Source organism: Lissotriton helveticus, chromosome 7 (assembly GCF_964261635.1).
Source record: "Lissotriton helveticus chromosome 7, aLisHel1.1, whole genome shotgun sequence".
Lineage (NCBI taxonomy): Eukaryota > Metazoa > Chordata > Amphibia > Caudata > Salamandridae > Lissotriton > Lissotriton helveticus.
This window is the reverse complement of record NC_136068.1, coordinates 1,275,456,602-1,275,470,943: the sequence shown is the minus strand read 5'-3', so window position 1 is coordinate 1,275,470,943 and position 14,342 is coordinate 1,275,456,602. Positions and strand designations below refer to the sequence as shown.

The 14,342-nt window shown below is 48.1% G+C and overlaps 1 protein-coding gene across 2 annotated transcripts in view; it reads left to right on the top strand.

Moving 5' to 3' along the window:
• The window catches only part of ATP5PD (ATP synthase peripheral stalk subunit d), a 52,597-nt gene extending 43,878 nt beyond the window's left edge, over positions 1 to 8,719 (top strand). For both annotated transcript variants that reach the window (XM_078654487.1, XM_078654488.1), the window contains exons 4-6: positions 5,576 to 5,647; positions 8,308 to 8,370; positions 8,499 to 8,719. In XM_078654487.1, the coding sequence (XP_078510613.1) occupies positions 5,576 to 5,647; positions 8,308 to 8,370; positions 8,499 to 8,630 (267 nt within the window). In that variant the 3' untranslated portion in view covers positions 8,631 to 8,719. The remainder of the gene's footprint in view (positions 1 to 5,575; positions 5,648 to 8,307; positions 8,371 to 8,498) is intronic.
• The last annotated feature ends 5,623 nt before the right edge of the window (positions 8,720 to 14,342 follow it).

The window sequence follows — 14,342 nt, the reverse complement described above, 5'->3', positions numbered from 1 at the left end:
TCCTAACATGGAAAGTGGCTTTCCTTATTGCTATTACGTCACTGAGACGTGTTAGTGAGCTGCAAGCGCTCACAATACAAGAGCCATTCATACAAATTCATCCAAATAGGGTGGTACTACGTACTAACCCTAAATTCCTTCCGAAGGTGGTGTCACAGTTTCATCTCAACCAAACTATTGACTTGCCTGCATTCTTCCAAAACCCACAAACGGTGGCGGAAAGAATGCTCCATACTTTGGATGTTAGAAGGGCGTTGATGTACTATATTGACAGGACACAACCCTTTAGAAAAACAAAACAACTTTTTGTTGCCTTCTCGCCACAGCACAAGGGCAACCCTATTTCCAAAGCAGGAATAGCCAGATGGATTGTTAAGTGCATCCAGATCTGCTATCAAAAGGCTAAATGCACCTTAACAATACCCCCAAGGGCGCACTCCACACGCAAATTGGGGGCATCCATGGCTTTCCTGGGGAACATTCCTTTAGAGGACATTTGTAGAGCAGCCACATGGGTTACACCACATACCTTTACAAAACACTACTGTGTTGATGTGCATTCCAAACAGCAGGCAGCTGTTGGGCAGGCTGTTCTCAAGACACTTTTTCAGGTTTCTGCAGCTGGCACGGGCAACCGCCGCTAATGGAGGGACTGCTATGTATTCAATGCAACAGATATGAATTTAGCAGCCCACATGCCTCGAACTGAATATGCTACTTACCAGTATGCATCTGTTCTTGGCATGTAGGGCTGCTAACATTCATATCGCCCACCCTCCTCCCCGGTGCCTGTCGCAGCTGCAGACATACTCTTGCATTCAATCATTAGCATGGACATCCTTTACACTCCATCTCTGCCACAATGGCTAAAAACAATCTGGGGATGGAGCCGATGCCCATGCGCACTGTAGTCCAGGGGGGGAGCCACCTATCTCAGGATACTTCGAAGACTCTTCCAGGACAACAATGTGCGATCATCCGGACCCAACACTAGGCGGCGATCTAATGCAACAGATATGAATGTTAGCAGCCCTACATGCCAAGAACAGATGCATACTGGTAAGTAGCATATTCATTACCCCCTTTTTAGGTCGAGCCTTTGGCAGCGCGTGCGTCTTCCTTAAAAGCCAGCACGCAATTGGGTAAAGGCAGGTGCATGTCCCGCCTTTCCTAGCCAATGTAACCGGCCATGGCCTAAGGCTTGCGGTTACGAGCACGGGCACCATCTGTTTTAAATTATCATGCCCAGGCGCAGGCGCGATAATTAAAAACAGATTGCCTGGGGCTCGCTCTCACCACTCGCGGGCTTATTCTTGTTTGACAGGCTGCTTGCATTGCGATGCTATCACTTCATAGCCCACAATTAGGTAGCGCTGGGAAGGCAGGAGAGTGAACCCGGTTTCTCGAACCCAACATTACCTCAGCCTACCAAGGGCCCTGTGAACATCACGTCAGAGGCTCAGTATCCAGTCACGGGGATCTGCGTGCCTTGCACCGCGGAATCTTCTCTGATGCAGCTTCTAGAGGCATTAGGATTATACTGCATTAATTCCTCATTCACCATAAACTGCGCTGATTGCAGAGCAGGACGGCGTTCCCTCCAATGGGGTAAATGTGCAGTGTGGTTTAGCTTTTCTAAATAGCTCCGTCATTAAGGTAGTCTGGCCTCCAGGCAACCAGCTCACAAAATCAGTTTACAAAAGACAAGCACCTTCCGAAAGATGTATTATTTATTTAGCACCCACTTAGAAGGCAGAGCATGGCCCTGGAATCAGAAGGTGGAATGCAGGCAGTGACCCTTGTTTGTCTAAGGTCCAAGCTTATTGAGCTTATTATTAAAGCGCAGAGAACGGTCCTTTAACAGACTGGCACAGACGGTGTTTGCCTATCTGAGGTTGGGGTCTGGGCCCTTATACTGTTATTGCCTGCACACTTTGGGTGTTGACAGCTGTTATAACCCTGTCCCCTTATTATATATCCACTGTTAGACCGACCGGTCCCTTTCCGTCGTTGTTACCGCCGCTGTTTATCAAAGATCACATGGATAGAAACATGGCTGATGGAAGAGAGTTTCATTTATGGCCTAGGGCTGGAATCTTGCCGACATCGGTTTAATCCGTTAATTTATTCCCGAGTCCTTCGCGGAAAAAAGCTTTGCGGAGACCGAACTAAGAGAAATCTGCCAATTCGCCAATTTCCCAAATGTTTTGTATGAGTTTTGTTTTCTTTCCGTGTTATGCGGAAATGTTGCTTTTCTGGGGGTCTTGTGTAGTTAATGCTGCTGTCTTGGTTAAAAGTTGATGCCATAGTTTTTCAATACATTTTGTTATTGGGAAAGGAATATGTAAACGTCTCGTAATCTTTTACGACACTGGGTTCTAGAGGCACTTTTTTATGGGAAATTGTCTGTCAATGTGATGTCGGAAATAGTGTAGACAACATGCTTTATGAATTGTTAACAAGTTTGAAGAGCGCTTTACTGTAGTGTAAGCTTTCCCATGTTTCCCTCCCCGGCTTAACCCGTGTCCTAATTTAACATGTTCTGTGTTTGAAGGTAGACTCGCCCCATTCCTCTGTGGTTCGCGCAACAGTCCACGGACGCACAGTCCCCCCCCCTAAAACCAAAACGGCACATTGCAAAGAATAAGTGAATTTTGGCGGCTGTATTAGAACCCGAGCGCAGTAATTATTTTATTTATCCTGCAGTTTCATACAGCGTTGAGTTGCCCCAGTACGCTTTATAAAAGAGCGCGAAATAAGTTCTGGTTATCAAACATTAAACAACCTAATAGGAACCAGAAAAGAAGGAACACATTCTTCATACCAGCGAGGACGTTTGCAGCAAGAAAACACTATGCACAACCGACACCAACTGGAAATGTTATTGCAGGTTTAAGTGGCACCTACTGTCGAGAAAGTGACAACGCGTCAACAATCTTGTGAATGTGTCCTTGAATGCACATATCAACTGACCTTAATTAAAAGGCAGTGTACCTAGCCTGTAAAATGTTTTCCAACTCTTTACACTATCCCTAATAAAACAGTGCGGTGGCTGAGTAATTTATAAGCACCACCATCCGTTTATTAATGGACCCACATGTGCTCGTGCAGTGTTTTTTGGTCATGTGTGCTGCCAGCCATGTGCTCTGTTGTTCCTGCGCTCGTCGGGACAAAGGCTAGCGTTTCTCCCCTTGTTTAATTGGGTTTCTTGTAATATCACCTGCACCCTCGTTCCATTCAAGAACTCCTGCATCATTTGCTGCTTTTTCGTGGCACTTAACCCATTGAAATTCCATGTAATCCTCTTTATTAAGACGTCATTAATTTTATACTTAATCTGGTTTGAAGTGCAGTCCTTCTATCACTGCTATTTTCTAAGGAGGCGCAGTTAATTTTGAGGATTTTTTTCTTTTACCATAATGCTCCCCATTAGGTTGCTCACCCCCCCCCCCATATGTGCCTGCCAGTCACAAACTAATCCACCGCCCTCCCTAAATGAATAAGAAAACACAAAAAGTAAAGACCCAAATAAGCACCCTTTCTCTAGCTAGCTATTCCGACGCAACACCTATGTCTTTCCCCCTACTTGTCTAGCCTATTAGCTTTTGGAGTTTCCTGCGTGCTTAACATTCTTGATCAGTTAATCAGCCTCATCCCCTCCCCTGAGGTTATGCATCTCATTCTGCCACATGGCTCTCAGCTTGGCCGGGGATTTAAACTGGACCGAAACTCCTAGGCCCTTTAGCTCCTCCATTTACCTACCCAGTTCACGCTGCTTCTGGGCAGTAATCCTTTCAATATCAGACCTGATCTGATACAGGAAGTTCTCACATAACAGGGAATTGGCCTTTAGGGCGCATGAAAGGATCTGCTGCTTCAATGCATAGGACTGGAAATTCACCGAGATCTTTTTCAGTGTTTTTCAATTGGGATTCTGCCTAAACTGTATTCCCACGTATCCTCTGGGTGTCGGTCACTAGATTAGGGTCTGGCCTATTATTGAAAAAACCCACCTTCAGGATTTTTATGATCAAAGCTTTAAAATCGGGCCCTTCCACCCCCTTCGGGACATTCAGGATTCTTAAATTGTTCTTTCTAGAGTGTAATTCTAACTTCTCGTCATCCTCTCTCAGCTGCTTGTTTTGCAAAGGCTTTGACCTCCTGTGCATTCTCAGAGACCTCCAGCCAGACTTGGGCCATTCTCACTTCTAAAGCATCAGTAGGCGGAGTCAGTTTGTACAGTTTATCTTCTGGTGCATGACCGACACCTTTTATCTCTTTGTGGTTCCGTTCCAAGATCTCAGATCTTTGCATGATATTTTCTTCAGTGACGCAAGAAAATATGCGGGGGTGGTCCCTGGCCACCCTACTCTGTTTCTTCATGATTTTAAACAAGCATTTGCAATGAAATAGGTATCGCATTTACGCTAGTTTAAGCCCTAATAAGTGTTTAGCAGTTGATGTTGCACCAAGGATATTGTGCTGGATAACTAAACACTGATAAGGTCCCAAAGGCGTGACCTGTTGACTATGCCAATGCTTGTTTAAATTGCCCCCACTGATCATCGTTCCTGTGAGAGCCTGTGACCGATCCTACATTTTTTGGTTTTGCCTAAGGTCCGAGTAAAGGCCACCCTACTGTAGTTGCACTATTTGATGTAACCCAACAGCAGTCAAGTTTAATGCTTCTCAGAAGAAGTGAAACTAATTTAGAAATATCCAAAAAGACAAGATGAAGCAGGTGTGAGGCGGGACAGGAGAGTCAGGCAGTGCAAAGGTAAGAGCAGAAGGTGACTAAGGGGTAGGGCAGTGTCCTGGAGAAGAAAATGTATTATTGTAGCTAGAATGTGCGGTCCTTTACAGATGATTTAGTTAAGTTAGGACGGCCAACTGCACAGGAAATGAGATTGGAGAGGTGAAATTGTGCCACTACGTAAGCATAAAGTAAAGGCTTTAGCTCTTTTTGCATGCAGAGATTACATAAAGAGTTTGTTTATTGCACACACCCTTTCCACTCTCTTGGTATGCTACTACATCCCCTCTCCTTTATTGAGATGTTCATCTCCTTACCTCCTGTGCCTAAATATACTCCGCTTGTTCACGTCCCAGCTCTGGAGTAATCAACTGGTCTGAGTGATCCTCTGAACATAGTGCACACCCTGCTCTTTTGACTTGCACTCGCCCAAGAAGTGGCTCACAAGGCTTCAAACAAGTCTGGGCCTCCCTGGTTGCACAGATTGCTCACTCCGACTTTGGTACTTTTGCAGCGATAGCAAGCAGCCTTTGTGCAAACACAGCAGGGGTAGACATTTTCACCCTCTTGCATACACTGAGGCTTCAAGAGTGGGGTGGGAGCATGCAAATCCATCTCTTTACAAATCTGACACGTCGGCTGATAATTTTATTTTTCTTTATTCTTTTTCTTAATCTTTCAAATCCTGTATTATTCATGAGAAGAAAGGCTGATTGGAAGTGCAGAGCCCCTGAATATCCCCAAATGGTTTCATTTTGTTTTTGCAGCTTGGTTATTTCTGAATCATGCCTAATCTTCTCTTTTTTTAATTCTGTTTTGCAGTTCAGTGCATTGACAATTCCAGAGCCTGTTGATACTCAGACCGCTAAGATCAATGCTCAAGAAGCAGAATCTGTAAGCATGTTTAAACGTTTTGCTTGACTACTTTGTGCTCTTCACATATAACTGATAACTGTATACTGACAAACTTTATAACCGGTCTCTGTGTAATCCTGGTTCTATGGGAAGTTTACCTTTTGTTATGTAGGATTACTCAGCTTTGTATAGTAAGGCCTCTTAGTATAAGGGGCTCATAGTTATTAAGTGTCCATATTATACCCAGTGATAGCAGTATTGGTTTCACGTGTATCTGCCATTGGTACCACCGGGTCCCTGTATTATCTTGGACGTCTAAGGTAATCCCGCTGTAGTCCCTATACGGACTGGGCAATAACGTGGGGCAGTCTGGGTTTCTGCAATGATTCCTGCTTGTGAACTCTTAATTCCAGTCTTTTTACTGAGGAAAGTCCTGTAGGTATGACTTGGTGGTTGATTTATCTCTGGTACAATATGCAAGATTCCTACACTCAGTAATATTTGATGCAGTTGTCCCATGCCCCAGTGCTGTTATTCCAGGTCCAATACCGAACGACTCACGTGGACTTAAGTTCAAAGGTTGCACATTTATGTTAACATTTTGACTTACTTGCTACACCCTATTGTGTGTATTCTCCGTACATTGTGCATACCTGCCTATTCCTTTTATGCATCCTCCACCTCTTGCTACCTTCCTATTTGTTTTTCAAGGTCTCCTCTTAAATATCAATCCTTTTCCTCTTCTCCAGCCTTTTGCATTTCTCAGCCTCCACTTGCCTTCTTTTTCTCACTCTCATAAATCATTTTCTGCATCTTATCCTCTTGCCTTATTCTCACTCCTGCATATCCCTTCCATAGGTCAGTTGTTTAGCCTTACCATTGATCTTTTATTACTTTCTGCTTCTGCCTCATTCTTTCCTTATGCCTACCCACCACCCACTGCTCTCTCTGCATATCTCCCTCTGTCTCAGTATGCTGACTCTTTTTTTTCTTCTTTGCTTCTCAGTTTCGTCAGTAATATCCTACCGCTGTCCCTGCTCCCCATCACCCTTTCTCACAAACTCTGTCCATCTTGTCCTCTATCCATTTCTCTATCATTCTCCAGTCATTCTTCATTATTCCCGCTGCCCTCCCGCTCTTATTCTCCGTCTGGCCTGGTTTCTCCCCATTCTTCTCCCACCGTCACTCCCTCATCGCTGCCATTCCCTCCTGTCAGCCACATTGTTCAGCATCCTTATTTCCCCTCTGTCAGTTCTTTGTCTTTCCATCTTCTATTCTTTCCTTCTTTCATTACATGTCTTATTCTCTTCAGTTTTCACTGGCTCTTTCCACCGTACCTTTTTTGCACAGTTCGAGGTACTCTGACTAGAGCAATGCACCCCTGTAATCTAGAGATGTAATCTCGGAGGTCGAATTTCAAAAATGTAAATGGCCTAGTATTGATTCAATTCAGCAGTGCTTGCCTGTAAGGGATCTATTTGCAGGAGTGGGTGCACCATTTGACTCCATTGGTGTGGGTCCATTCCACGATTACTAGAATCACCCAGTTGTAACACTGTACTTCAGCTATTGACATGGCCCAGCAATAGAGGATTGTTAGAGCAGCAGGTAATTGTGACAACAACGGCTAGTTAGGTCAGTTTATTGCACTAGCATATAACTCAAATTGTACCCCCTATTTACGCTCCATTTCTTGAGAACATACCCACATAGCATGCCAATGCCACATATACCTAGTGAGCTTGAAATGGTGTCTGCCATTAAGGATGGTCTTGCTAAAGAGTAAATTAGTTGTCATGGCCATGATGACACAGATTGTTCTTCCCCAAACAGTTGTACTCTGGTTTTTTTTACTGTCAGAAGTTAGGCGAATACAATAACCTTACTTGGCCTCGCAAACATGGGGTGTAAGTTTAACTTGGAATGCGGAGGCCTCTTAAAATTTGATCGGCAACAAAATGCAAAACGTTGAGCACTGGCACTCAGCCATTGCAGTAGTGTCTTTTGTTAAAGAAATGTATGCATGTTGTTGCTACTGTTTGAATGAACACTGAGCAGGTGCACTTTCAATGACCTGCTTGTGCTCTGGGGTCTTTTGAAATATTGCAGATAGACATGAGGGAACATACCAACCAACTCACCCCCACATAACAAAACCATATTAAGAAGTGTAACCGCAGGAAGATCTGAAATTTTCAGGAGACATTCAGCAGTTTACTGTTGGGATCTGCGCACAATACTTTCCAGAGCAATGCCAACTGGCACACTGAAATGATCTCAAAACTTCCATGTTTTTGGGGACAAACAGTATGTGGTCAGCCAGCGAAAAATCAGTTGAAAGGAATAATTCAATGAGGTAATGAAGGAGGGAAGGTGTTGCTAATAGACATCATCCAACAGTGGAGCTGTTTGAAAGTTGTTTGAGACTTTTGATCAGGGAAATGTATTCAGCAGGAAAACTGATTTAAAGCGAGGTAGACTGGGCCTCTTATCTGGCCAGTCTTTGGTTTGTCTTGTCAGCTCTTTCTCATAGATTCTTGTAAATATTAGTAAACTTAGTCGCAAGTTCCTTGTAGGGCTGGTCTAGAATTGTGATATACCAGTCTTCAGATGGCTAGGCCCACGTGATTTATTTTCTTCCTTCAATTACACCACTGATGATACTTTGCTGAATGTTCTCTCGCATTCCTCTCTTCCAGAACAAGAACGCGACTGAGTATGTGCAAGCTTCTAAGGCTCGTGTTTCTCAATATGAAAAGGAGGTAGGTTACAGTCACTCGCCCTGCTCCTGTTTATGAACTGCTGTTTCTTCTGACTTATTAGTCTTTGCTTGGTGATTCTGGACACCTAATTAATTGTATTGCCCATGGTTTTCCTATTCTCCCCTCAGCTGGAGCAATTCAAAAACATGATTCCGTTTGACCAGATGACGATTGAGGACCTGAACATAGTCTTCCCAGAGACAAAGGTCGACAAGGAGAAGTATCCGTACTGGCCGCACAAGCCCATTAGTGATTTGTAAACCTTTGGGGACATGCGTGTGAAAGATTAAACTTTATCCTCCGTTTAAATCTCTGTAGCTCATAAATAAAAAAACTTGTACAGAAACAATGTTGCCTTTAATTACAAGTGGGTGAAAAGAGATAATTTATTGTACCAAAGTGCAACAGCACCTGGGGATCATATGATTACATGAATACACTGTAGAGCCAGAAATACAGATGTTGATATTCTGGGGTTGAGGCTGCCTACTGACCTTAATGCTGGTTAACTGGGTTGAGTATTGCTTGATCCATTGTCTGCACTCTGGTTGCCAACCCTCCAGGGTAAGAAAATTTAAAAATTCTAAAGAGGGCTAGTTTTTATCTATCAGTGGACAGAGTAACAGATAGGAAAGTGAGATTCAGGAACAATAATTTATTTGTGCTGTTTTGTAGCACAGAACCAGCCATCTGGGCAACGGAACATTGTACAGCAACTAAGGGTAACAATATAACACAAGCATTTGCAATACAATAGGTTTCGCATTTTCAAAACGTTGAGCTATTGGCATTGTAAAAGTCAATCGCTTAAATTCTTGCAAATGCGAAACCTATTTAATTGCACATTTTTTACGTTTTCAAGTGCCCCATGATGCACTTCCACTTAATAGAGGTCACAACCCTTTCTTTAGAAGAGCAGTGTCTAAAAAGGGCCGTGGCCGCCATTAAAGTGGGGTGTTTTCACCAAAAATCAAATGTTTTTTTGTAAAAGCGCCACAAACAGCACTTTCATTTTAATGGCAGCCTCGCCCCTTTCTTTAGACGCGGCTCGCCTAAAGAAGAAAGGAGCGTGGCTTCTATTTAGTTCAAGTGCAGCCTGGGGCAATTGGAAACCACCCAAACAAAATAATTTGCAAAGCAATAGGTCTTGCATTTGCGAGAGTTTTAAGCTATGGTCATTTACAATGCCAATAGTTGAGACTTTCCTAAATGCAAGACATATTGCATTGCAAAGAAGCAGCCACCATTGTCCCCGGCTGCTTGGAAAGTGAAAGCGTGCATGGTGTACTGAATGTTGCTGCAAAGCACTTCGTGCCTGCAGTAGGACAAAACTCACTAAAGGAAATAGTGCTTACAGACTAAATAACACAGTCTGTGTAACAGAAGTAAAAGGGCTAGTCCTCATGGGAGGTTACAAATGAAAACAAAGTGGTACTAAAGAGGGACTAACAAGCCGATTACTGAATCGGACGCCAGCATTTACAAAGGGCAAAGACACAAGCCAATGAAAATATGGGTGGAGAGTGGGCGTAGCTTCAAGTCCACACTTTAATAATACAGCATGCCTCGCAGAGCAGTGCATGCGCTACCCAGCCTTGAGCTAAAAGAACAAGTTACTTACCTTCGGTAACGATATATCTGTAAGAAACAGTAGTTAGTATTAGATTCCTTACCTTAGAATATCCCCAGGCGTCAGTCTGGATCCGGAAACTTTTGCGTAGCAGTACCCCTGCACGTCGGTAGGCGTCGTCTGCAGGCGTCCCCTGCGGCTCCGCGTCTGTCGTCGGCGCCGTGATGACGTCACTGGAGTATATAGACGCCGCCTCCGCGCGCTGACGTCAGTTCTTTGCACACAGCTTTTCCGCGCCAGAACACGCAGAGCCATGTGAGAACCAACACTGGTGCCAATTGAAACTAGGGCCCTGAAAAGGGATGTCCTTAACCCTAGGTATCAGTTCGCAGAACGGGGAGGATGGGTGGGGCGGTAAGGAATCTAATACTAACTACTGTTTCTTACAGATATATCGTTACCGAAGGTAAGTAACCTGTTCATCTGAAAGAAACAGGTTAGTATTAGATTCCTTACCTTAGAATAGATACCCCAGCAATACCAACCCCGGTGGTGGGTCTGCGAACCAATACAATCCTACACCAGAAAGTCCTGGAGGACCGAACGGCCAAAGAAGCCATCCCTCCGGACTTGACTGTCCAGGCAGTAGTGCCTCGCAAAGGTGTGCAGCGAGGCCCACGTAGCCGCCTGGCAAATGTCCTGCAAAGGGACTCCCCGGCCCAGGGCAGTAGTAGCTGCCGTGGCCCGAGTGGAATGGGCTCTCAGCCCAACAGGAGGCTCCTTCCGAGCCAAAGAGTAGCACGCCTTGATGCACAGGACGACCCACCGAGAGATGGTCCGTTTCTGTACCGCCCTTCCCTTCTTCTCACCCACGTAGCCAACAAACAGTTGGTCATCCACCCGGAACTGGCGTGTGCGATCCATATAAAATGAAAGCGCACGTTTTGGGTCCAGACGATGGAGCCGCTCTTCATCTTTTGAAGGATGCGGAGGCGGGAAGAAGGAGGGTAAGGTGATGGACTGCCCGATGTGAAAAGCAGAAACTACTTTGGGCAGGAAAGAAGGTCTAGTCCTCAGAACCACCTTGTCTGGATGAATGGACATGAAAGGAGGTTTGACAGAAAGAGCCTGGAGCTCACTCACTCTCCTGGCAGAGGTGATGGCAACCAGGAAGGCCGTCTTTAAAGTCAGGAGACGGAGAGGACAGGAATGAAGCGGCTCAAAGGGAGCGCACATCAAGAAAGTCAGAACCAGGTTCAAGTCCCACTGAGGCATCACGAACGGAACAGGTGGATACATGTGCGTGATGCCCTTCAAGAATCTCGTTACAATAGGGGACTTGAACAAAGATGGCTGATCAGGTAGCCTTAAGAAGGCGGAAAGGGCAGAAAGGTAGCCCTTGATAGTGCCCAGAGCAGAGCCCTGCTGGGCAAGAGAGAGAAGAAAGAGGAGAACCTCGGAGAGAGGGGCAGAAAGGGGATCCACAGCCTTTGCTGTGCACCATGCCACAAATCTGTTCCACCGGCAGGCGTATACCGACTTTGTGGAGGGACGCCTGGCTGCCAGAATCACATCACAGACTTCAGGAGGCAAGTCAAATGGCCTCAACTGTCGCCGCTCAATCTCCACGCATGGAGGTGGAGACTGGACAGGTTCGGGTGGAGGACCGTCCCCTGCTGCTGCGACAGAAGGTCCTCCTGAAGGGGCAGGCGGATCGAGGGACCGACTGACATGCTGAGTAGCTCGGGATACCAGTACCTTCGAGCCCAGTCCGGAGCCACAAGGATAACTTGGGCCCGGTCGCGCCTGATCTTCTTCAGCACTCTGGGCAGAAGTGGTATAGGCGGAAAGGCGTACAACAGACCGCAACTCCACTTGCGCCGAAAGGCGTCGCCGTGCGAGTGCCGTCTTGGAAACTCCAACGCGTAGAACTGATGACATTGCGCGTTCTCTTCTGTGGCGAATAGATCTAACCAAGGCTCTCCCCATTGCAGAAAGAGGCCTTTCGCCACGTCCGAGTTCAGACGCCATTCGTGATCCACCGAGCACCGACGGCTGAGTTCGTCCGCTCTGGCGTTCAGAGAACCTGCCAGGTGTTGAACCGTCAGAGTCACGCCCTGACGTTCCAGCCATTGCCAGAGACGCAGAGCCTCCTGGCAAAGGGTCCACGACCCCACTCCGCCCTGCTTGTTGCAGTACCACATGGCGGTGGTGTTGTCCGTGAACACCTGCACTACACTCCCGTTGACAAAGGGGAGGAATGCCTTCAGTGCTAGGCGAATCGCCCGCAGCTCCAACATGTTGATATGGAGCGGGGACTCCGCCGGAGACCAGAGGCCTCTGATCTCCGCCTCTCCCAAGTGGCCACCCCAGCCCTGGAGGGACGCGTCCGTCACAACTACGTGCTCCGGTTGGGGAAGGGAGAGGGATCTGCCTCTGACCCAATCGCGGTCCGTAAGCCACCACTGCAACTGTCTCGCAGTGCCCTCCGAGATCAGGACATGGTCGGATAGGTTGCCTTGATGCTGGGCCCACTGAAACTTCAGGTCCCACTGCAGAGCCCGCATCCGCCACCGGGCGTGATGCACCAGAAGGATGCAGGAAGCCATCAGCCCCAGCAGCCGCAGCGTCAACCTGACCGAAACCCGGGATAACGGCTGAAAGATGGGAATCAAAGCCTGTATATCCCGGACCCGCCGTTCCGGAAGATAAACCCGAAACTGCGCCGAGTCGAGAACCGCTCCGATGAAAAGGAGCTTTTGAGAGGGACACAGGTGTGATTTCGGCACATTGATGGAAAACCCCAGCTCGTGCAGGAGGTCTGCCGTCATCTGAAGGTGGTGGACGACTGTCTGGGGCGAGCCCGCCTTCAACAACCAGTCGTCGAGGTAGGGGAAGACTGAAACCCCTAACCGGCGCAGATGAGCTGCGACCACCGCCATCACTTTCGTGAACACCCATGGGGCGCTGGTAAGGCCGAATGGGAGCACGATAAACTGAAAGTGCTCGTGGCCTACCGTGAACCGCAGGTAACGCCGGTGGGCCGGCAGGACGGGGATGTGAAAATACGCATCCTGCAAGTCCAACGCCACCATCCAGTCTTGCGGGTCTAGAGCAGCCAAGACCTGAGCCAAAGTCAACATCTTGAACTTCTCCTTCCGGAGGACGCCGTTGACGTTCCGTAGATCCAAGATAGGACGCAGGCCCCCCTTGTCCTTCTTGGGTACCAGAAAGTAGTGGGAATAGCAACCACACCCCTACTTCTGGCCCAGGAACGCGCTCGATGGCCCCCTTGGCCAAGAGGGCCGTAACTTCCTCCTGCAGAAGTGTCAAGTGGTCCCCCGACACACAGTGGTTCTGCGGTGGCATGGCTGGAGGAGTGGTCTCGAAGGGGAGGGAGTAGCCCCTTCGGACGAGCTGCAGCACCCACCTGTCCGATGTGATAGTGCGCCAGCGGGAGTGGTGATGGCGAACCCTGCCACCCACTGGCGTCACATGGGCCTGAAAGCACGGACTAGGAGGATTTGGAGGCTGACGCTGCGGGGGGAGGTGTGGTCTGACCTCGCCGCTGTCCCCGACCGCCTCCACGGCGGAATCCACGGCCGCCACCGCGTTGAGAAGTATTCTGCGGTGCGTGGCTGGCAGCGTGTGTGGGACCGCCCCTTCCGTGGCCACGAAAGGAGCGAAACGAACCCGTTTGCTGGCGCTGGGTCGAAAGACCCAAGGACTTGGCCGTGACCCTGGAGTCCTTGAAGCGCTCCAGCGCGTGGTCCGCCTTGTCGCCAAACAGGCGACTGCCATCGAACGGCATGTCCATCAAAGCATTCTGGACATCCGCAGAAAAGTTGGCGGATCTCAGCCAGGCGTGGCGACGAATCACCACCGTCGTGGACATCGCTCTGCCCAGCGAGTCGGTCGTATCAAGACCACACCTGATGGAATACCTCGCCGCGTCTCGGCCCTCAATCAGAGCCTGGCCGAGCTTGTCCCGTACCTCCTGCGGGCATTGCGGCAGACACTCCGCGACCGTATCCCACAGAGAGTGGGTGTAGCGGCCCAAGAGGCATGCGGTGTTGCAAGACCGCAGTCCCAGGCTCAGGGACGAAAAGACCTTCTTGCCATACTGGTCGTACCTCTTTGATTCCCGGTCGGGCGGGGCCGACGGGAATGCGGTCTGAGAAGTCGAGGCCTGGATCACCAGACTCTCAGGGGTGGGATGGGTGGACAGGAACTTGGGGTCGTCCGGACACGGACGGTGGCGTCTGGCCACGTTCCTATCAACAGGCGAACCTGAAGCGGGCCTGGACCACGTGCCCAAAAGAACGTCCGTCAAGGCCTCGTTGAACGGCAGCAGAGGCTCCTGTGGGCATGACTGCGGTTTGAAGACCTCGGTGAGTATGTT